The following is a 25,584-nucleotide window of genomic DNA, read 5'->3' as shown; positions in this document are numbered from 1 at the left end:
GTGAATCTAGTAATAAAGATGATTTACCACCTGTGCGACTACTGGAAGCAGTAATAAACACATTTTTTGCGTTGTAGTTTCCTCGCTATAGTGAGGGGAAAAGTTTTGTGTTACACTCGGGTGCAAATGTTTTTTACTTCTCGTGTGTTAAAAAACTCGCAAGTTCAGGATTCTATTCTCGAACCACGCTTCGCTCGCTTCGCTCGTGGTTGAACTATAGAATCCTACGCTTGCTCGTTGTTCAATTCCACACTCGGCGTTAAAATACAACTTTGCCCCTTTGTATGATAAGTAACTATTCTTTCCTGTTAGGGAGCAAAGTGGCACTTTTCTGTTCAAGCACTTTATGCTGTCACTTTATGTTCATTATGACCTTAAAAGTCACTATGCAAAGTTTGAACCGTTCTTTTCATTTCATCGTGTGTATTATTCTGTGAGCTTTTTTTGAGGATTTTATGGCCTGGGGGCCGATTTTTGAGTCTCACTGTCACTAAAATACCGGTTGAAAACGGTGACTTGCCTATTATTTTCAGTGACAATTTTTTGTATTCGAACGCGTGAGACTCAAAAATCGGCCCGCTGGTTACGAGACCTTTAAGCCAATATTCTGTGAGCGTTTGTAATACTGTGTTGCCGCGCTAAAAAATTCACTGGAGGCTAAATTGTAGTGCCGCGAACGGCCTTAAATATTTAAGGCCGGTATAACCGGCAGTGTTTTGACGGCTATTTGTTTTTAGGATGCTTTACGGATTTCTAGTGTGAAATAGTGTTAGATTTAGAAGCTAGACAAGAAATACGAGGTAGGTATCCATATTTAATATTATAAATGGGAAAGTGGGTGTGTCTGTTTGTTTGTCCATCTTTAAAGGCAAAACGGAGCGACGAATTGACGTGATTTCTGAAGTGGAGATAATTGAAGGGATGACACTTCCATAAAATGGGGGGTGGAAGTTTGTATGGACATTCCACATTTTTTGAATTTAATGCGAGTGAAGTCGCGGGCAAAAGCTACTTTAACAAATATAAGTACATTCGTTTTAACCTCCTGTATTTTTTCGTTTTATCATCACTAATGTGACTTTCGATCGCAGAAATGTACCTACCTATAAGCTACTAGAAACTGTACTACGGTTATTTTGTCACTTTTACACCTCATAATTCAGCAAAAGTAATTTTACCTTAAAACTTATTCATTATTTATTCAAAACTTCCAAAAAGAAAAGTTGCCACATTAAAAAACACCGTTTCTACCACTTAATTTGACGCCTGTATCTATTATATTCGATTCTCAATAATGACAGGTTATAAAAAAGTTAACTGTTATTACATAAGAAAATTACTGGGTGACAGTTAGGTGTCATAATTTTATTATTCCGTAATTCTACTTTTCTTTAGTATTTTGACCGTTTTCTTCGTGTAATTTTGTCACTTAAAACGTTGGGGTTATTAGGTATTTTTATGGAGAAACTTCGAAGGATATACTTTTTTTTAGGTCGTGTGATATTTTCTATAGTATAAGGTAACATTTTCTATTGATTCATTGGAAAAAAGACACCAAAATGGATAAACTGATGTAAAAAACAAAGCGTGAGGAGTTAGAATCAGGCGTGATTGTATGTATAAATGGTTTAAAAATTATGGCAAAAATTGCATAAAACATAGTGTTGTGTTCCTGCCGGTGAGTAAGGCTGCCAGAGCTCAACGAGGGTGCGGTGTGCTGATGACGGGAGGACTTCCGGAACTAACTTCTTCCGTCTATTGTCCTTTGAGTCGTCGGCAACCCGAACCCTCCTTGGAACTTGTACACTCCTTTTTGCTGTGTACTTAACACAGCAAAAGGGAATGTACAAGTTTCTAATGGGGTGGCAACGCGCATGTGACACCGTTTGAGTTGCAGGCGTCCATAGGTTACGGTAACCGCTTTACATCAGGCGGGCCGTATTCTTGTTTGCCACCGACGTAGTATTAAAAAAAAAAAACAGTTTTTTACTCACCATCTTTAGGCGGACTTGAGCATTGCGGCGCATACGACCCCAAATGATACCCGTACGTATTCTGATGCATAGGAGGAAAGGGATACCCCAACGACCGCGGACTTGGGAACCCTGATGCCTCATGGGGATTCTGCTGACCCCCAGGACTCCCAAAATGGTGGGGATGCTGGTAACCCCCCTTAAACCCGTATCCATGCTGCTGAAGCTCAATAAAAGCCGATTTTGATGAGTTAGTCGGCGTCGAGTTGGCGGAATTCGGGTCGTGGGGGGTTTGGGACCCCAGGTGGTGGTGATGATCTAGCTCCTGGGTGGTCATAGCGGGTTGTGGGGTGGGAGGGCCCCCCGCGTCTGTGGACGTGGGAGGCCCGAAAGGATCTGAGAAACTCAGGGTGGGTTTTGGGGACTGGATTCGGGTAATTTTGAGGGTTTGTGGGGGCCCGGGGTGACCGCTTGTTTAGCCTGGAACAAGAGAAAGGATTCATTAGAATCTTTGTACAGATATTAGAGATCTTATAGACAATTATCTTGTGTAATAACTAGTCTTTGCCCACGAAGAATCGAAATCGTACTGTGATATTCCCAAAATTGCATATTTTAAAAGACACTTACTTAGCCACACAGGGAGCATGTTTGTTCCAAAAAAGGTTACTATTTATAATGATCGAGATATTGTTTCAAATAGTTATTACTTTTTATATAGGTACTTTGAATTTGTGACCCAGATTTGAAGACCTTATTTGCAGTATCTACATTTATTAGAACAAACTAGCAGACAGTTTGGTCTGTTCAAGGAATGCAAGGGTTAAGTAATTAGTTGCCCTGCAGGGGCAGTCAAAATCTGTCAACTTAACTTGCAGTGACATGGTAAGTTACTCAAATAGGTACATGTCTTCATAAAAATAATCTTCTTTCTTGCGTTATCCTGATCGAAAGTGCCATTTAAAAATGTTCTATTCTCAGAGAAAATTAAAAGAAACATCTCTTTTAACATCATTCGCCCCTAATTCATTTCAACTAAAGGCCCTATGTTTCGATTGTCTCCGAGCTCACTCAATTGACCGTGACGACGTATAAATTGTTTCCAGAAACGTCCGACCTCCGGTGACCCCGTGGGAGTTCGAAATACGAATTCGAAAAGCGTGGGTTGCCTGTTTAGAAATTTTCTACTAAAATGTGAGTTTTTAATTTCATTCACGCGTGGGTTGCAAGTTCATAATTTTAATTTCTAAAAATAAACATTAAAATGTGAGTTTTAAAAGGGTATGTATTTTGCGACCTGATTTTTGGTTCTAAAATGTTATTTTCTGACCAAAACGCGCGAATTTCTACTAGGTACGAATTTTTGTCAAGAATTTTATTATTTATTTATCGTATGGCTTACAGGTTGTTCTCTACTTAAATTTTTAAAATACTAGATTTAAGATATTCAACGGCATTTGTCGAAATAATTAATATTTAAAACAAGTAGATACGTAAACATACGCATTGTGCTTTTCATAAATTATAATGAACACATATAACCCCAATTGTAATATCATATCAGCGCCTTGATTCGTGAGACTTCATTGATTTCATTCGACAAAACATATTATTTCCGTTTTATTTTTTATACGCAACCAAGGTTGGTACGAATTCCGCTACTATTGCGTGAGTCCAATAACTAAAGTGTGTCAAAACGCGTTAGTTAATAAGGAAATATGTAATAAATCGTAAAGATTATGATGCAACGCGAACTTATTTCGATTACAACGGATTTACACTGCAAATCAAGGAAATGCCAGTGAATCATAGCTTAGCCGCACGATTCTAATAAAAAATGGTTGAAATTCTTATCATGGCCGATCTCTTGTGATCCAATTCCTGGACTCATGGGATTAAATATAAGATTTTTTGAATTCTTAAAAATTGAGGTGTGAAATAAGATATATTCTGAGAGAAACTTTGTATGGAGGCAAGTTTAAATGAGCGCAAAGACCTTTCTACTTATAAAGTTTGCTTGTCGGTGTAAATTACCTAAACGTATAAGATTTATAGTGTTATACATTACGTACCTATTTGTATATGTATTTTTTGCAACCATCTTCTTTCGCGGAAATAAAAAAAAATAGGTTTGAAGTGTTGCCAGTGCATAAAATCTGTTCTATAAGAACTCAATCAAAGCATCATTAACCCACTATTTGGTCTTATAATTATAACCTATTATTCAAAAATATTAAGTCTTCAACCATTTAATACAAGCGAGTAATATTTTTCAATAAAAATTTACACCAATTAGTTAGCTCTAACCATTATTATTAAAGACGCGAGTAATCAACACAAGCAAACAAAATAAATAAAAAAACAAAACGCTTTGACCCGACCTTTGAGGCGCCGGCGAGAGTCCAATAAAGAACCTCATGACAGAAAGAGATAAAAACATACAGATTAACGGGAGTGTGAACAGGACCGCTGTGTAGTAATTAACTCAAAGAGCTTGCCGAAAGGGTATTTTTTCATCACAAATTCTCTGGGTCATTTGTTTTAGAGGCTGAACGCTTTTTTAATATTAAACGGTATATGGACCACAGATTGAGAATCCAATTTTGTTTTTCTGTGAAAAGGGGTGTAAAACCGATTTCGGGGTATTTTATTGGTCTATTTTGACAAGTGTTTGGTATTGCTGTCATAAATGTGTCAGGTTTTCCAATAATTCTAATTGATTGTTTGACTTTTAAAAGAAACAGCGATGTTTAAATTGCTAATCTATTTGCATTAAAAATTGATTAGTGCTTTAAAAAATGATAAGTTAAGTGTAAGCTTTAAAAAAATGTGTACCACGTATCTACAGAAAAAGTAATTTCAACAAAGTGTGACTCTTCAATCAAATAGCAAAACAACATCTCTAGATTAAAAATTCAAATTAAAAAGCTATAATGTAATTTTTTCATCAATATAGCGTTTTGCCTACAAGAAGTAATTTTTCAATGCCCGCATACTGGCCTTTATATTTCAACGTCAATTAAAACGAGAAATAAATAGTCTATGCCCACGCTCTGTAGTCTAGAAATTAACCGTTTTGTCTATGGAATACGGGAGCGTTTTTTTGCCAGCTAGTGTTGCCAATTAAAAGATAGAAAAAAAAGTAATTAGTAGTCCATTCTTGTTTGGTTTTTAGCGTAAAATGGCAAATGTAAAGAAATTGTAAACTATAGGAATCAAAATCACTCAACTTGCTACTTAGTATAGTTATTATGAAATGAAATGAAATGAGCTAGTAATATTATAAATGGGAAAGTGTGTGTGCCTGTTTGTTTGTCCGTCTTTCACGGCAAATCGGAGCGACGAATTGCCGTATTTTTTTAAGTGGAGATAGTTGAAGGGATGGAGAGTGACATAGGCTACTTTTTGTCTCTTTCTAACGTGAGCGAAGCCACGGGAAAAAGCTAGTAAAATTACAATTTCATTACTTTTTCCTCTCCCACTATACCCACTGCCCTAAATGACCTTAAAAGTCCACATCTTTTTACAACGCGTAATTAAAACATACAAACTTTTTCCTAAGCTACGGAACCCAATGATCCAGAACGAGGGGTCCATGGGAACGGGTTCGGACCCATAAATTGGAACCCTATAAAGTATTCATTAAAGACAGCGGGTCTCGATTGAGTGAACTTAGTACACGTTAGATTTATAATGCTATGAATTATCTAGATTTTAAAAGTATGGGTAAGTATGTTGTTGTCGCCCGGAGGTCGCGGGTTCGAATCCCGGCTCGGACCAATGAGTTTTTCGGAATTTATGTGCGAAATGTCATTTGATATTTGCCAGTCGCTTTTCTGTGAGGGAAAACATCGTGAGGAAACCGGACTAATTCCAATAAGGTCCAGTTTACCCTTCGGGTTGGAAGGTCAGATGGCAGTCGCTTTCGTAAAAACTAGTGCCTACGCTCCCATGAACCGTGGCAAATGCCGGAATAACGCAAGGAGGATGATGGGGCCGTTGTGCTAGTTTCATTCTATGCGTTATATAGAAATACTAGCTTCTAACCACGGCTTCGCTAGTTAGGAATAGCCCTGTGAAGTTTCAAACGAAATAATAGAAATAATCTTGCATTCCCATACAAACTTTAGACCCCCATTTTACCCCTTTAGGAGGTGAATTCTGTATTCTCTATTCTGTATTCTCCGCACTTAATTGGTAAGTCGTAGGATCAATGCTCCAGTCCCCACGATACAGGCTAGACCTAGTGTGAGGGCTACTGTTTGTTCTAAGAAGCTCTTGTATATTTCTATTGTTTGTTTTTCTATTATTAACTTAGGCTTTATGTAATGCAGATTTGGAAAATAAATGTATTGTATTGAATTATGAAAAATCCTTAGTGCTTCTCTACACTAAAAGGAACCTATCCTTTAGAATCTCTAGGACCAGCGGTTTCGGCTGAGTGAGTTAACTGTGACGTCACTCGACTCGATTTCATATTAAAAGCTCGACCACACATGCGCGTTTTGAGAGCGTAGGCGGAGCGTTAGCGGAGCGCAATGATAGCGGTGCGCCGGACGAACGCTGGCGTCGCGCTCAGCGGACGCCGGCGGGAACTAACGAGCGCGGATTGCGAGCGAAACGCCAGCGTTCGTCCGGCGCACCGTTATCATTGCGCTCCGCTAACGCTACGCTATCAAAACGCTTTATGTGTCTTCTTTCTTCTTTGCATCCTGTTACCCTCTGCTAGGGTGTAGCTCGAATCATATTTCTCCATTTACTTCGGTCTTGGGCAGTTTGGGTAACCTCCTCCCACCCCATGCCTAGCACCCTGAGCTCCTGCTGAACTGAACGACGCCAGGTCGATTTAGGGCGGCATGGTTTGCACTACGCTTTATGTGTGGCGGACGCTTAATCCCATAATACCAAAACGTTCAAATTCATTTTGACAGTTCTTAAAAAGGAGCTGATTTGACTTGAAGAAAAGTAGCCTAATTTTTTTTTTATACTACGTCTGTGGCAAACAAGCATACGGCCCGCCTGATGTAAAGCGGTCACCGTAACCTATGGACGCCTGCAACTCAAACAGTGTCACATGCGCGTTGCCACCCTATTAGAAACTTAATTGAACCTAACAGAGAGTCCGGCAAATGTATTTATAAGCAAATAAAAATAAAGCCATAAATTCAAATAGTTTATTGACTATGAGTTCATTATCGGATACAATTATGCATGTAAACACTGAACACTGTTCGTGTCTGTTCCATAATATGAAATTATGTACGGCTACATTGTATCTGAGGAATTTTTTTTTATGTTTTCATATTTTATCAATCAAAACTCTTTATTTACATTAGAGATGGGCCGAATATTCGGTAAATATTCGGTATTCGGCATATTCGGCAAGTTTTTCAATGTTCGTATTCGGCCGAATAGTTCGGTTACATTGCCGAATATTTACCGAATAAACAAAGTAAATAAATAGCGTAAGTTGTTTCGTTTTTCATCGGATAATGACATCCTATTTCAGCATTTTAAGGAACCACCAAAGGGAGATACAATGCGTTAAAATATAAGTACCTACAATAATTATGTAAAAAAGTGAAAATAACGTACTTTTAAAAACAAAACCCAAAATTTTCTTCTGCACTAAATTGTAGGAACAATAAGAGCGTTATAGTAAGTACCCATTACCAATCATTGAAAAGTTTTTAACTCCAAGCCAGGATTTAAAATATTGCGGAACCGAATATTCGGCCGAATGTTCGGTTCGGTAACAGCTGAACCGAATGTTCGGCCGAATATTCGTATTCGGCAAAGTCCGTATTCGGCCCATCTCTAATTTACATGAACTGAGGAAATTAAATCGGAATTTAGAATTTTTTTTAAGTATGTACGAGTGTGTGAAGCTCGGTGAATTTTCAGAGCGATTTTGGTGCAGTACTCTTTTCATGATAATTGCGACCTTTAGAGCCCGAAAGAAAATAATGGACAGATATTAAATATGGATATGATATGGATCGGATATATCGGTGTCAAATACGTTACTTTTGACTCTAAGATCGGTAGCATAATATCACATCTTACTCATATCTTAGAGGCACTGTTTAACCCCTAACACAAAAAAAAATAATTTTGAAAAAACCCCCGACCGCGACATAGTGGACCGATTTTCATGAAACATGGCTAAGAACACTCCCGACTAACTCAGCTTTCAGACAAAAAAACTAAATCAAAATCGGTTCATCCGTTCGAGAGCTACGATGCCACAAACAGACAGACAGACAGACAGACATACACACAGACAGACACGTCATACTTATAACACCCCGTCGTTTTTGCGTCGTTAAAAACGACGGAGTGTTATAAGTTTGACGTGTCTGTCTGTCTATCTGTGTGTGTTTGTCTGTGGTATCGCAGCTCCCGAACTAGATTTAGTTTTTTCTTGTTTGAAAGTCGGGAGTGTTCTTAGAAATGATCTATCTGTGTAATAAGAATGAACATGTTTAACCCCGGACGCAAAAACGATGGGGTGTTATACGGTTTGACGTGTCTGTCTGTGGCATCGTAGCTCCCGAACGGATGAACCGATTTGGATTTCGTTTTTTTTGTCTGAAAGCTGAGTTAGTCGGGAGTCGGGAGTGTTGTTATGTTTCATGAAAATCGGACCACTATGTCGTGGTCGGGGGTTTTTTCAAAATTTTAATTTTGTGGTTAGGTTATTATATTTAGTTTGGACGTATAAAAGTATTTTTGTCCAAACTGAAACTCTTCGATCAAAACACCAAAACTCTAAGATTGAATCCATCAATTTCCACTTATTACTCAACGCTACAAAAAAACTAGTAAAACCACCTAACGTAGCGGTACCATGTCCAATCCACTATTTTGATCATAAAACTCTGACACGCAATAATTTCTTCAGATTTTATTGTCTTTTTTAATTGCATGCAACTGGCAACATTGAAGCATGTTTAGTTTTTTTGCTAAGTTGCGCACGCGACTGACAGTGGACCTTTATAGCCTTGAGCTACTCGCAGAATAGTACATTACGATACAAATACGGAAAAGAGGAAATTCGGCCTTAAATTAAAACACGGCCGAAGGAATAGTTTTAAATCGACACAAGTCACAAATTTCTTCTTCGCACGTGTGTTGTAACGATTTGTATGACGTTTTATCTTTCAAGTTTCGCCATAGGCACATAACAAACCACTTCTCGCACTAGTGCGATAAAGTAACAACATCTGTTCTGAAATAATATTATTATACCTACACAGTAAGGACACTTCCTACAAAATCGAAGTGTGACAGCGCTTCAAGGTCGAATCGCGTTGGCTATTTATGGTTGCCAAAGTTGTAAACGGTCAACCAAATGTTGGCACTAAGAAATACAGTATCTCGCCACGACATAGGTCTTTTTCTAATAGGCTAGTTTCCTACTAGTCAAATCAACTTCGTCAAAACGATTTGCTAATATGCAATTACTATGAAATACTGAGGAGACACGGTCAATTCATTTACTTTATATCTTTCTCTTTGACTCATTAAATATAAATTATGTTTAAAAATAACTACTGTCCATATTTTTCTTCTAATTATGTGGTGCTTTACTCGTATTTCGTGCACTGCATAAAATATTTTATTTTAAGTATAGGAAACTAGCATATTGTATTAACGACATAAGGATGGGTCTTTCTCGCGGCGACATAATCTCGCGCCAATCATGTGCTAGGCCTGCTGTGCTTACGCAAATGAACGTCAAATTGTAGCAAATAAATTGTAACAATAATTGCTATGTAGCAATGCCGAATGTTGCCGAAATCGCCCGATCGGGTAAGTGCTTTAAACACTGCTTTGATACTATATTACAGTGAAAAACGCCCGTAATTTCGATTTCACCCTGTTCCTTTCAACATATACTACTATTTACCTATACAATGTTTAAATGTAATGTAAGTATGTCGTTAATACAATGTCTTAAATGTTGTTGAATTTATTGTATGTTGTTTATGCAATGTTTTATGTTGGAGGACCGGTCTGGCATAGTCGGTAGACCATGCCTGCGCGGGTCTGGGTTCGAATCCCGGTAAGGGCATTTATTTGTGTGAGTCATGGATGTGATGGATGTTTTCCACTCCTTGGCAGCGACTTCAGCTACGCTCCGATTTAGTTATTTTTTTTAAAGCTGAGTTAGTCGGGAGTGTTCTTAGCCATGTTTCATGAAAATCAGTCCACTGGATCGGTTTTTTTTTTAATTTTTTTTTTGGCACTTTGGCAACATTTATATTTATAATTATAACCTACAGTACTCTTTGCTACAGTCTGAGTAGGTATAGAAAACTTATCAATGGCATCATTAATACAAATCAAACATTATTTGCATATTATCGTGCGAATTGTCACGCCATATCGCGCCATAGTCATTTCATTTTTTAATTTATGCAGAACACTTAGCTTTTTATGGATAATTTCGATTACTAATTAGGTATTATGCGTTTTGTCATGACGTTCGAGTTGTGGCTCGTGCCAGCCTTGAAATATCTTAATTATGACATAGCTGGTAGCAAAAAGAGTGGCACAAGACAATAGTCCGATGCAAAGTAGATAATAAACATAGGTACTTATAAATAAATAAATAAATATTATAGGACATTCTTACACAGATTGACTGAGGCCCACGGTAAGCTCAAGAAGGCTTGTGTTGTGGGTACTCAGACAACGATATATATAATATATAAATACTTATATACATAGAAAACATCCATGACTCAGGAACAAATATCTGTGCTCATCACACAAATAAATGCACGGAAAAAAAATATTTTAACAATACTACCAGAACGTTTAGTAAAATAGATTTATCGTAACTGATACTACAATCTCGTAATAAAAACAACTGTATTGTTACGTTTACTATATTTTGAATTCAATAGAACTAAGCAGACATTAATATGCACTAAACAGTTCTGTTTGAATTACATATACGAGAACTCTAGTTTTATTTACAACTAATAGAATAAAGGTTACGATAATTCTATTAACAAGAAGCTTCTTGTAATGCCAAAAAAATAAAAATTATCTTTACAATCTTAATCTTAGCGGTTACTATCACAGTATACTTCCTGTAACTTTTTTATACGTTGCCATTACTTTGTAGTTCTCGTAAAGAAATAAAAAGAATATTCTTGTAATGTAAACTCAACGAAGAGTTATATTTAAAAATATTAAGTTTGTATAAATATGTACGCATCGCTGTCAACTCTATTATTTGTATCGTAGCGAATGCCATCGCAGTATAGTTGATATGACTGTTTTATAAGTTGGTATTACTTTGCAGCTCTTGTAAATAATGACAATAATATTCTCGTAATGTATACTGGTGAACAAATAGTTCTGTTGAAAAAGTATTTAGTTAGTATAAATATGTGTTTCGTTTTTGTAACGAAACGCCATGTTTAAGTACCATTGTATATCTTAGTGAATGCTATAGCAGTATAGTTGATTTTACTTTGCGCCTCTTGTAAAAAATAACAATGATATTCTCGTAATATACACCGAAAAATAATTGTTATAACAAAAATATTGTCCGCATAAATAAATGTTTTGCTTGTGTAACGAAACGCAATGTTTTGCGGCGTGGTCGGCGGCCATTTACGTGTCATGAGAGATCACGCGTGGACGCGGATCGCAATAGGTTATATTATTTATCGTTAAACGTACTCACTACGTATTATCCATTCGTTTGGTAGTTTCCATTTTAGGAAATGGATGAAGAGGTGCAAAAACTCTTGCAAGGATGGGAGATGGCAGAGTTGGCAAAAGCAGGTGAGTCACATACCGTACATCATGTAGAACTTAGTAGATAATTAGAATGGTGAGTGAAAAGGCATTTAATGTTGTATTTATTTTACATTGCATACAAATTCATACGACATTACGTGGGCAAAATCTAAATACTGAACTAATAAGGACTGTCCACGATAAAAAGTGGTCATACATAACATGATAAATCTTTCTTCCTGAATGCACATTTTGAAGCAATATTATATTTTGATAAATCTGTATACATAAAACTATATAATAATTAAAGCTATTCCTTATAATGCTTTAGTGTGTCTGAGGTTTCGCCGAATGTATACCATCAAGCATTTCATTTCTTGTACAGTGTTTTTTAACAAACTTCACACGCTTCCTGGCACAATTTTATAAATACTTATATTTTTATAAGCTGTTTTACACACATTAGAATGACATCTTAGCAGACAAAAAAATACTTTTTGAAACTCATTTCGACTTTTGGTAGTCAGGAAGACTTTCTACTCCAAGCACTGACAGTTGTTTTTGTATGGAGAGCCAAGAAGTGTCAAAAATTCGAATTCAGCAAAGTTAGAAAATCTCAGTACTTTCTTAATCTGATTACAATCAGAAAAATTATTACTATCGTAAAATCAGTATGTAATAGGGTATATTTTGGCTATTATAATTATACATTAAAAAAATATTTTTGTCATTAAAACTGTTGTACTTAAAGACTGCAAGAAGACACTGTACAAAAAAATATTGTTATCATGAGATACATACTGCTAAAATTCATAGGCCACCTAAAGTTTATAATTTGTTTGTATTTTTATAATGTAGTTTAATATCTACAAATTATTTGACAAACATGCTGCTTATAAATTCTCATTATTCTCAAGATTTACCATGTTATATATGACCACTTTTTATCGTGGACAGTCTTTATATATATCTGAAGTGGACGTAGAATATTACTTAATGTAAAATTTATCCATAGAAATTTTAATGTCTTTTTCAGATGATTTACAATGGTTGCAAGTTTCCTGTGACCCATGCCATACTGTAGAACAAAAGTGGAAAAATTCTGCAAAATATAAATTTTGGACGAAATGAAGGACGGTTCTATTAACACTGACGAATATATGAACAAAGTCTTGCACTAAGGATCGTTGAAATATATTTTTTAACAAATTATATAATTATTTTATTTACTTTCAGATTCACCAATTTTCACCGCTCATAGCATCCATTCCATATGCTGGGTGACCCAGGTTTCCGGATCCCAGTTTCAACTCTAGGCTTCTGTCTCTTGGAACTGGTCCTAGCAACCTGCATTTTTGTCGGTAGGTACCTATGAATTTGTCTGTGCACTGTATAGACAACTAACATTTCTTGTAAATGTAAGAAAAGGTTTGTTGTCTATACAAGGTGGTACAGTAGGATTAAAGGCTGAGCCACGCCAGATACGTGTACGTAGACGTGCGCGTAGCGTACGCGGTGTAAATGACGAATCCTCATTAGAGATTACACCGCTTGTGTGACGTGTTTCCCGTGTGTGTCTAGCGGTGTATCATCTCTTTTGAAGATTCGTACTTTACAGCGCGCACGCCACGCACACGTCTACGTACACGTATCTGGCGTGGCTCGGCCTTTAATCCTACTGAACCACCTTGTATAGACAACAAACCTTTTTTTACATTTACAAGAAATGTTAGTTGTCTATACAGTGCACAGACAAATTCATAGGTACCGATAAAAATATAACACGTTAACGCAATTGTATATTTATTAGAGAGTACCATAAATGCAGTTGCTGTAACTAACTTTCTTGTTCTATCAACCATTTAATGAAGTTTACATAAATGAAGAGAATGTAATATATATCAGATGACTTGTATTCTTAACGATACCTATTATTGGCCTAACTAAAGTTTTATAACCTTTACAAGAATTTCTTGTGGAGTTTACATTATTTTGTTTATTTAGACATTCCATTTGTTATAAATACTGAATAATCTAGTAATACACACAATTTGACTGTGTGACCCTTACAATATTTTTATTTTATGATACGTAATGTATATATTACCTTTACAAGAATATATTGTCAAGGTCACATTTCATTTATTAAGCTCTGCAAGAAAATATTATTTATTTGTACGGTCCACGTGTTATGATTACTAAATATTCTAGTAATACACGCTATTTTAATGTGTAGCAATTACAAGATAACTAGTTCACTAAGCTCAACGCATTTAAACAGACTAGTTTAGTTATTTATACTATGTGAACAATTGTCCCAGAATTTACTAGATTTTCTCGTTCAGATTACACTATTCAGGTATCATGGACGAGACTTTTTTCTCCGTGTGCCCTTACCGGGATTCGAACCCGGGACCGCGGCGCAGCAGGCAGGGTCACTACCGACTGCGCCAGACCGGTCGTCAAAAAAAAGATTAATTAAATGGAAGTAGGTATGTAACAAATCAAATTCCTATTTTATTAAATATTTTTTGATTTAATATTGTTTTCGGTTACCGCGACCGCGATAGTTACTCATGAAATAAAACTATGAAAAGCGAATTATATAAAGTAAAAAAATAAATAAAAAAAAGTAAATAAAAGTTCTTAAGACTAAGCTAGATCGAATTTCACTCCCGAAAATCCCCACAACAAATTACAGCGAAATCATTAGAACTGTTTCCAAAATATATAAATAAATATACAATAATTGCTCGTTTAAAGGTATTAGATATATTAGATAACCGCTATCTAGCGGCCTCGTCATCATCCACCTTGCGTTATCCCAGCATTTGCCACGGCTCATGGGAGCCTGGGGTCCGCTTTGACAACTAATCCCAAGATTTGGCGTAGGCACTAGTTTTTACGAAAGCGACTGCCATCTGAGCTTCCAACCCGAAGGGTAACTAGGCCTTATTGGAATTAGTCCGGTTTCCTCACGATGTTTTCCTTCACCGAAAAGCGACTGGCAAATATCAAATGACATTTCGCACATAAGTTCAGAAAAAGTCATTGGTACGAGCCGGATTCGAACGCGCCACCTCCGAATCGAAAGTCGCACGCTTTTACCGCTTGGCCACCAGCGCTCATACCTATCTATCTATCTATCGGCCTCGTTTCATTCATTATCACATTAAAAGTATTCCAAATGCCACATCCCAAAAAAATCCGCTCATTGACAATCATTAAAAATGTGGCAAATGCCACAGGCTAAAAAAACTCCGAACCAAACGCACCGGCACAACAAACGACTATTCGATACTCGGAATCGCCATTGCATGTGACGTGCACGCAATATAAAAAGTTAATTACCTATACATATGTATTGGAGACAAATTACTTTAATTGGGACGATAACGTTACAATGTTTTGGTATTACGATTCTGTGTCCGCTGTGTGACTTAAATTTGAGACAAAAAGGACCATGGGTTTTGTATGGAGCTCAAAAAATCAAAGAGAGTTAGATCATGAGATAGGCAATAATATTAAAAAATAGTGCGTGAAGTCCCGCAGAAGAACCTTCAAATCAAGGGTGAACAGGCATCTTCTGGGCGAGCTCACTCCATCGTAGGCAACGTCTTTGCCTTTGGCTAGTCTGTGGTCAAGAGTAAGCCCATTAAAAAAAAAAGAAGTGAAAATTTGTAATTTGTTTTTCAAGATTCGAGTTGGCAACACTGAGCGTTAAACGTTTAACGCAGTCATTTCATTTCATTTCATTTCGTAGACAGGAATTTAATTTAATTTATAAAAATAACACTTTCACTTCAAAAATATAAAATATGGAATAAGTACTGCATTTAATGTTCGTTTTATCAAAGTAAGTATTTACTATAAACGTCTAAAAATGTTTTTCAAGTCTTCTTTATCTCCTACGTTATAAAAAAGGGTGAATAGGCTACTTTCCTCCTAGTCAAACCAGCTTCTTTTTAAAAACTGTCAAAACGTACCTGAGATTTTTGTTAATATGAAATCGAGTCGAGTGACGTCACGGTCAACTCATTTAGTCATTTACTTTATATATTTCTACCCCTTTATTATTATAATTGCGTTTTCAAATAACTACTGTCCATGTTTTTTTTTATAATTATCTAATGCTTTGTTTCGTGTATGTTTTAACATATTTATTTTGTTACCTATTCCCCTCGTAAAACCCAGTATAACTCATGAAGCACTCTATTTCAAACATAACAAGTACTCTTTTGTTTCACAGCTCTCTCCAACAAACAAATTTCGATCCAGTTTATTTCACAACAAGATTAAAATTAGAAAAAGCAAAAAACGGCCCACTGGGCCTTGCAAGGTTGAACAGGAATATGCAAGAATGCACCAAGCTACCAACGTTTTAATTCTTACTACCAATTGTTTGCAAATTTAGCAAAAAACTGGGAATTTGCAGCCCATTGATTAATGATATAGAGACACCTTCGGTGTTTTTAGTTTTACGGTTTTTCTGGTTTTACATATGTTAATATGTATTGTTTAATAGCTGTGAACGGTTACTTATTGTTTTTAGGTGTCGAGGCAACTGTATATAGAGTTTACACATACCAAAGACATATGTAACTCCGTATATACGGATAAAGTACCTACGTACCTCAAAACCCTAGAGAAAAAGGTACGGTGGCCGAGATGGCGTTACACCTTTGGGGAACGCTCGGCTAGATGGCGCTAATATTAATATTTGACATTTTAACACACATCAAGCTAAGAATATGGCCAATATGGGTCAAATTGTCAAAACTGAGGTTCAGAGACGTATTTAAGGACCATGACAATACAAAATTTAAGAAAGTGCTTCACGGCTTTTGGATATAATGTTCTAATATCGAAAAACACGATAAACCGTTCTAATATCGAAAAACACGATAATAAAACTCGAAAATTCGCGTTTTCCGGGACCTAAGGATAAGTTAGACCGATTTTTCACCCCCAAAAACCCCCACATAACAAATTTCAGCGAAATCGTTAGAGCGGTTTCCGAGATCGTCAGTGTAAATAAATATATAAATAAATAAATAAATATACAAGAATTGCTCGTTTAAAAGTATAAGATTCCCCACTTAACTTTTTAAATAATAATGGACAAATATAAATCAATATTTAAGTAATTATTGCACATTTACAATTTGACATAATAATAACAATAATTTTTGACATATTCTGAAGTACCTAGTTTTCATATATTGTTTGCTTAGCCTTTTGTGACTGTGTAAATATTGTACATAAATAGTTTTTATTGCATGCTTTGCATGACCCCCAAAATATTGTACACCAGAAATGGTAGACTGCGAAAAAGATACGATTATTATTTTTTTTGACATCTTTTATATTTTTAACCGACTTCATTTACCTGTAGTCTGACAATAAATCATTTCATTTCAAAAGTTTTAAGCCTGTGTCAAGAGATGGCACTGATGGTCTATGTACTGTGATTTTTACTTCGACAGTACCTAACTCTCTATAATACTCGATCCTCTTTGGTACTAGTATATTGACAATACGACATCCAAAGAGGCAATCAATTTCACGAATTTTACACTCAGTACTTTGTTAAGTAAGTATTGCCATTGTCAATAAATACTTTTTTTTTCATTTTCATTGCCATATCCGACGGTTTTCCACTCAATATGTCACAAATAAAACTCAAAGTACATTGTATTGTAACATACATTCCAAAACCGTTGCTTTCAACCCACAAAAGAGTTTGTCATATCAACACTTTCGTAAAGAACAGTGTTGCCGCGACACCGCCACTTGAACAAAGAAAAAAGATTACCATCATTTTTTTGAACAGGCAACACTGGCTGGCGTGATTTGACCAGATCGCGTGAGATAACTTATCCTTACCATAGACGCGGATAAAAAACTGTTTCTTCATAGCAATTATCGTTATTGGCGGTACGTGGTAAAACCTTTGCCTGTCCATTGTTTTTAATTGTATGACGATCTGTCAACGGAGTTAGTTATGGGCTAGGTGTCCTTATAATGAAGTAGTATTTAATTTTTATTTACAAAAGTCACGTTCATTGATCTAATTGTAATTATTATAGTATCCAGTGCAATGTGAACTAAGACGAAAATTTGTTTAATTTTTAAAAACATTTTTACTTATACACGCCCCATTTTGTCACTAGGAAACGCCTGAAAATCAAATTGGATGGAAAAAAGTCATCTTTCGTCAGTCACTTTATACGAACTACTTATCTGTCTATTTCTTTTTAAAAACGTATATTTATTCCTTCATAGTACTCACTTCCACAGTGTAAAACCCATTAAATTTAACACTGGCATAAAACAATCGCCCAGGTCAAAAAAAAAACAAATGTCGCATTGAAAATGGCGGGATATATGACATTTCGCGTCGCCACGCGTCAAAGAGCCGCCATCTTGTGTATTAGCTGTATATGGAACGGGTAATTATTTTAATTATGACAGCTGTTCGATTGAGTTGTAATCCAGCAATAACTAATGCTTCTGAGGCATTTTAATTCGGTTAAGTGTTGATAGGAATAATGTCTGATTAGCATGTATTGCGAAGTTTGTGTCAATAAAGGTATGGTTAAGCTTTGTGTTTTACTACTTAACTGTCGTTTAACGTTTTTAACCCCCGATACAAAAACGACCGGGTGTTATAAATTTGACGTGTCTATCTGTCTGTCTGACTGTGGTACTAGCATCGTAGCTCCCGAACGGATAAACTGATTTAGATTTAGTTTTTTGTTTGAAAATTGAATAATTCGGGACTACCGACTCGGGAGTGTTCTTAATAGGAGCAGTGTTCCAAATTTAAGAACAAATGCTTCCAGGACTCAGGAGGATAGGAAACTCAATCCACAAAATAATATCTATTAAATCGGAGACCAAAGAAGAGATGGCGGGACGACCTCGACGTATTTCGCAGCGATTGGCAAGAGCGGACATCAAACCGTGAGGACTGGAGAAAGGATAAGGGGAGGCCTTTGCCCAGCAGTGGGACACCATATAGGCTAATACAAACAAAAAAGTTGGAGGAAGTCATCATCATTCCCTTGCCCTTTTCCCATTATTTGGGGTCGGCGCAGCAGATCATCTTCCTCCATTCCTCTCTATCAGACGTCATTTACATACTAATACCTTTCACTCTCATATCGTTGTTCACATTCCATCCATCTTTTCTTAGGCCTTCCACTACCATTGTATCCATCCATTTTCATATTTACCACTCGTTTTATAACATTGCTTTCATCCCTCCGCATTACATGCCCATACCATGCTAATCTACTTCCTCTCAATTTCTCTGTCACTGGTGCTACTCAGGTTTCCTCTTATATACTCATTCCGAATCCTATCCAGTCTTGTCACACCACACATCCAAAGTCGACAAAATAAAATACCTATAGCCGAAATATAATCCAATCATTCAGAAACCCAATAGAAGAAGACATCAAGTGTTATCATTACTTATGATAGGCATCTTGTCAGCTCGATTTGATGAATCGACTGTTGAGTTGTTTTATTATCATGTTTTGGCTTCTGGACATCTAAATATGTTGAGTTTTTAACCCCCGACGCAAAAACGACTGTCTGTGTGTGTGTGTGTGTGTGTGTCTGTCTGTGGCATTGTACCTCCCTTGTCTGTTCAATGTATAAACTTGACTGACTCAAGTCCGTCAAGTTTATATGTAAACCCTGACCAGCACGGGAAGCATGGTCGCGCGATAGACGATAAAATATCAGGCCGTCCCTATCGCACTTACAAATAGTGCGATAGGGACGGCAGAATTATATGATTATTGTTAGGAGGACGCTGTTATTCTGATGTATGGGGGTGACAGTTCAGTTTAGTATGAAGATGACCTAACCACAAAATTAAAATTTTGAAAAACCCCCGACCGGACCGATTTTCATGAAACGTAGCTAATAACACTCCCGACTAACTCAGCTTTCAAACAAAAAAAAACTAAATCTAAATCGGTTCATCCGTTCGGGAGCTACGATGCCACAGACAGACACACACACAGACAGACAGACAGACACGTCAAACTTATAACACCCCGTCGTTTTTACGTCGGGGGTTAAAAATAGTTCCAATGAAATTCCGCAAGATGGCGCATAGTTATAGTTCTGGCCAGGCTTTATACTCTATAGCGTAATTACGTCACTGAACATGACATTTATTGTAGTATTGCAAAATGAACATCGCTCCAAAACTTCATGCGTTCAAAAGGTAATACGACCAAAACTTGCAAATGTTTTCCGTGAAGTTTATATATATTCATATACAGAGTGGGGCCTGTAACAAAGGCGAAGAATTGAACTGTAGGCTATTCTCCTTATACTGATCAACATTTTGTTCAGTGACTTTTAAAAATTATGAAGTCTTTAATTTTTTTATTTTTCATACAAAATAAATATTAGCTTCAATGTACGCCATTATTGTTATCATTGACGTTGTCTGTCACACTTTAGACTTAAAAAATTCGCAATACATTACCTCTTAGAAAAAACTTTCAAGGGTGATAAAAATCAAAATACGTTATTTTTAAAAGTCGCCGAACAAATGTTGATCAGTATAAAGAGAATAGCCTAGAGTTCAATTCTTCGCCTTTGTTACAGGCCCCACTCTGTATACTTACTTATGTTCATAATATATTAAGCTACGTATTTCGTCGAAAACTCATAGTACCTTACCTAGTATAGTAAAAGCTTATGTATAATAGCATAATAATAGCACTTTAAAACACAAACTTATGAAAGAACATAACCACTACGTTTTTAAAATGCAAACCCATTCGATTTAACAACGCGTAACAATTACTTTAAAACATAGCTTTCATACAAAAGTTCACATACAAATCGATAACCATCACTTATTCATACTCTAACCCTACCTTTTGATATTAGTCACACCACAAGCGACCAAGCGATGGGCTATCGGTGACAGAAAACAAATAACTCAGCTTTCAAACAAAAAAAAAATCGAAATCGGTTCATCCGTTCGGGAGCTACGATGCCACAGACAGACACACACACAGACAGACAGACAGACGGACAGACGGACAGACAGACAGACAGACACGTCAAACTTATAACAGCCCTTCGTTTTTGCGTCGGGGGTTAAAAAAATAGTCGCTCCCGTCCAAATATAACCACAAATATTCCCGGCTTCGCCACCAGTAGGCCTAGCACATGATGGCCGCGAGAGTATGTCGCCGCGAGATAGATCACACGTCTTCTTCTAACTGTATTAATGAGAGGAACAGTTGAGGGAACCAGTGGCGGCGCGTGAATATATTTGGAAGGCAACCGCTCACCAGTGGCGGCGCGTGAATATATTTGGAAGGCAACACAGAGCAAAAAATTAAAACCGGCCAAGAGCGTGTCGGGCCACGCTCAGTGTAGGGTTCCGTAGTTTTCTCAAAAACTACTGAACCTATCAAGTTCAAAACAATCTTCCTAGAAAGTCTTTATAAAGTTCTACTTTTATGATTTTTTTCATATTTTTTAAACATATGGTTCAAAAGTTAGGGGGGGGCGCACATTTTTTCCTTTAGGAGCGATTATTTCCGAAAATATTAATATTATCAAAAAACGATTTTAGTAAACCCTTATTCATTTTTAAATACCTATCCAACAATACATCACACGTTGGGGTTGGAATGAAAAAAATATCAGCCCCCACTTAATACATGTAGGGGGGGTAGCCTAATAAAACATTTTTTTTCCATTTTTTATTTTTGCACTTTGTTGGCGTGATTGATATACATATTGGTATCAAATTTCAGCTTTCTAGTGCTAACGGTTACTGAGATTATCCGCGGACGGACGGACGGACGGACGGACGGACAGACAGACATGGCGAAACTATAAGGGTTCCTAGTTAACTACGGAACCCTAAAAAACGCAACCTACCTTAATATTAGGTACCATAGGCGCCCATCCAAGTGCATTTATCATACAGTCCGCTATGAAAGCGCTTAAAAAAGCCATCTCTCCGCTTATATATAACTAATATTTAAGTCTGGACGATCACGGCCTCGCGTGACAATACATTTCTTTATTTCGAATGTTTGCGTCGAAAAACGTGTTGATTCATTTAGTAAGTAATCTATTATACAACAGTCAGAATGAATTAACGCTGTCATTACTAAACAAACCAAAGAAAGTCCTAACTATCTCTTAAAAACAGGTAGTATCTAACCTTGAAACTCTGGCTTGCACTGTCACTAAAACACGACACCGAAACACTCCAAATCATTTAAATTTCACTGATATATTGCACGTAATGAGCAAGTTAATAAAAAAAAACTGAGAGAATAACACAAAACATTTGAAAGCACACGAAACCTCGGTAACAAGCGGGACGCAAGTGTTGCAGTGATATTATTCCATTTTCACCCACGAATTTAAAAACCTTTTCATACAAAGTATATCTGATGAAGAAACGTTCATTATCACATTACTAAACTTAAATTAAATAAGATTCTCGGTTTTTTAATAGAAACTATCAATATTTAAAGGCTTTTATTTAAAATAAATATATGTGCGATAACAAAACACAATAAAATTTTACCCATTAATACATTTATAATTTTAGTATGGCAATATTTAGCATGCAATTATTACACTGTGATATCAATCTTATTTGTTTCACTCGAAGCTTTAAATTCAAATGAACAAGTGCGAGCTATCGAATGTTGTGCGCTTGGCTGTTTATGTGTTCGCAAATGGCGGTCACCCTTCTCTGTCATCTCAATCCTGCTATGAGTAGAGTAAAAGAGATAGTTGCGCCCAAATTACGTACATAGGAGTTCGCGATAGGCAAACACTCACACGCGCGGACTTTGTGAATGTGTATGTGCGTGTTTTCAAATATAAACCTTATAACGCATTGTTTACGGTTTTTATTCAAATGAATAACTCGATAAGAAGCCGAGTTGCTTTGGAGTTTAGTTGAGCGGGCTGTCTTTATCAGCGTGTGCGTGATTTTTGTATCTGTGTGGAGTAACCATGAATGAATATGAAAGCTTAGGCATAAGTAGCTTCACTTCGCGTTCGCGCGCCCGATAATTTTAGGTACATATTTGAATTTAAGCAAATGGTGTTATTATTTGTGAGGCAATACGTAATGTTTTAATTATAAGTATGTTTTTTTTTATTTCAATGGTGGTTTGTAACTTTGGTATTTGTTGCGGAACATCTAGGGCAACTCGGTGGGAATTGGATTGTATGAGCGCGCCGCCACTGCGGCGATGCGACGCATACGAAATCAAACCTTATCGATATGGAAGTATGAGACGCGACGGCGACGGTCGCCCGACCGTCGCCCACGCAAGACACGGCGTAAGCGAGCGACCATCTTTTTAACCCCTGGTGCAAAAACGACGGGGTGTTATAAGTTTGACTTGTCTGTCTGTCTGTTTGTCTGTCTATCTGTGTGTGTGTCTGTCTGTGGCATCGTAATCTCGAACGGATGAACCGATTTAGATTTAGTTTCTTTTGTCTGAAAGCTGAGTTAGTCGGGAGTGTTCTTAGTCATGTTTCATGAAAATCGGTCCACTATCGCGGTCGGGGGTTTTTTCAAAATTTTAATTTTGTGGTTAGGTTATATTTACACGCGACTAACTATCTTGTGTTCGTTTCTGAGCATTTCTTTTTTTTTTTGCCAATAAAAAAATTTGATTGTTTTAGGGAATTTTAGGTCAATTGTACTCAGAATCACGAGTAGGTACTTTCAATCTCACTGGGAGACAAAAAGTGTCCCAGAATTTCCATACATTTTTGTTACCTTTCTCTTTTGTTACCCCATACAACATGTACGGAAAATGGTAACAAAATTAGAAAAAAATGTATGAGACATTTTTTTTAACTACTAGGATTGAAAAAGCTAGTAATTCTGAGTAGAAATAGCAATTTTTTTTTTCAAAAATATCACACTTCATAAAAGTGGGAAAAAAAAAGAAATGCTCAACTAACGCCGATAGGTCATCGCTAACTCGCTTTAGTGGGATAAATGCCTTATAACCCTACCTTTTGATAAACTTAAATATTAATGTCAAGTTACGGCGGTTGATATATGACAAACATGTCCGATTTGTCTATTAATTAACGTTTGTGGCGACAAATATTGTTGTCCATGTCAGGTCATGGACAGGCTCTAATTTTGTCATTATTAGTAATTATGATTGTGGAAATAGAATAGAGAAAAGGCTAGATAAACATTAGACTTATATTGACCGGGATATAGACCGTGATTACCTTTTTGATTTTTGTCGAGCTCCCGATATTTCGACGCAGTTGCATGCATCATGATCACGGAAAACTGACGAAGGCGGGTGGATGTTAAAGTTGTATAGACAGCGCGCGATCTACCCTCCTTCGCGCGCGTCGGCTGCGTTCACTTTCAGCGTTACCACTGGTCGCGTTCACACTCGATGATAAACATGGCATTCAAACGTAGTAACGAGCTCATATTCAAATGAATAAAACAACTACATCGCTGGATAGTTCTTATTTGTACATACATACATAAAGTCTCGTCTAGGTTCCTAAAAGGGATGTCCAGTGCACTAAAAACTGAAGATCCAAGGTCACTAAGTCGTTGAAAGAAAATTATGAGAAAATACAACTAATAACATAACCACAAAATTAAAAATGTTGAAAAACCCCCGACCGCGGCATAGTGGACCGATTTTCATGAAACATGTCTAAGAACACTCCTGACTAACTCAGCTTTCAAACAAAAAAACTAAATCGAAATCGGTTCATCCGTTCGGCAGCTACGATGCCACAGACAGACACACACACAGACAGACAAACAGACAGACAGACAGACAGACAGACAGACAGACAGACGGACAGACAGACAGACACGTCAAACTTATAACACCCCTTCGTTTTTGCGTCGGGGGTTAAAAATGAATAAAACAACTACATCGCTGGATAGTTCTTATTTGTACATAATATACATACATAAAGTCACGTCTGGATTCCCAAAAGGGATATCCAGAGCACAAGAAACTCGTTGAAAGAAAATTGTGAGAAAATACAACAAATAACATAACCACAAAATTAAAAAAAAAACTTCCGACCGCGACATAGTCGATGTATTTTCGAACTCAGCTTTCAGACACAAAAAAACTAAATCTAAATAGGTTCATCCATTCGAGAGCTACGATACCACAGACAGACACACACACAGACAGACAGACAGGCACGTCACGTCAAACTTATAACACCCCGTCGTTTTTGCGTCAAGTCAAACAGTTTTTCAAGGAAATCTAGTTTTGCGCTTGGTACATCAAACTTGCAACCAATAACTAAGTAGATTTCAGATGTCCGAAGATCAAAACCCAGAAATAGATTTCTGATATGACTTCTACATTACGCTGCGACATATCAAATACTTATAATATTCTGTTCTGCACACAGCTTAAGATCTAAAAAAAGTACCTACGCTGCGCGAGTTATAATATTAGAAGATAGTCTTACGTGGCCGAATGTGTTATTCTCTCTATACCTTTATATCACTACTTTTAAAAAAACTTGTATCTTCGTCTGTCAATGAAAAGAAAATTGTAGTAAGTATGTATGGAATGCATATAGACTTACTGCGTTTTAACTTTGAGAAGCATGAGATACGAGATTTTTTTAAAGTAGTGACGATATGATCCTTAAGAGTCTCCTCAAACATCGACGCGGAATTTGCTATCGACGATCAAAAATCGCTCGTTAAGCCGTTAATATGAACGTACAGTGAACCAATTGGAACCCTAGGCCACTGTAGAACTATGTCATAGTGACGTTATAAATCAGATTGTAAGAAATCTCA

At 36.7% G+C, this 25,584-nt stretch overlaps 1 protein-coding gene across 2 annotated transcripts in view; it reads right to left on the bottom strand.

The window, feature by feature from the left end:
* The window catches only part of LOC125238685 (homeotic protein distal-less), a 174,747-nt gene that overhangs the window by 137,694 nt on the left and 11,469 nt on the right, over nucleotides 1-25,584 (bottom strand). For both annotated transcript variants that reach the window (XM_048146080.1, XM_048146082.1), the window contains exon 2: nucleotides 1,995-2,453. In XM_048146080.1, coding sequence (XP_048002037.1) covers nucleotides 1,995-2,310 — 316 coding nt within the window. In that variant the 5' untranslated portion in view covers nucleotides 2,311-2,453. The remainder of the gene's footprint in view (nucleotides 1-1,994; nucleotides 2,454-25,584) is intronic.

Source organism: Leguminivora glycinivorella, chromosome 24 (genome assembly GCF_023078275.1).
Source record: "Leguminivora glycinivorella isolate SPB_JAAS2020 chromosome 24, LegGlyc_1.1, whole genome shotgun sequence".
In the NCBI taxonomy this organism is placed as follows: Eukaryota; Metazoa; Arthropoda; class Insecta; order Lepidoptera; family Tortricidae; genus Leguminivora; species Leguminivora glycinivorella.
Note: the sequence above shows the minus strand (reverse complement) of the source record. Positions and strands in the feature narration are given on the sequence as shown.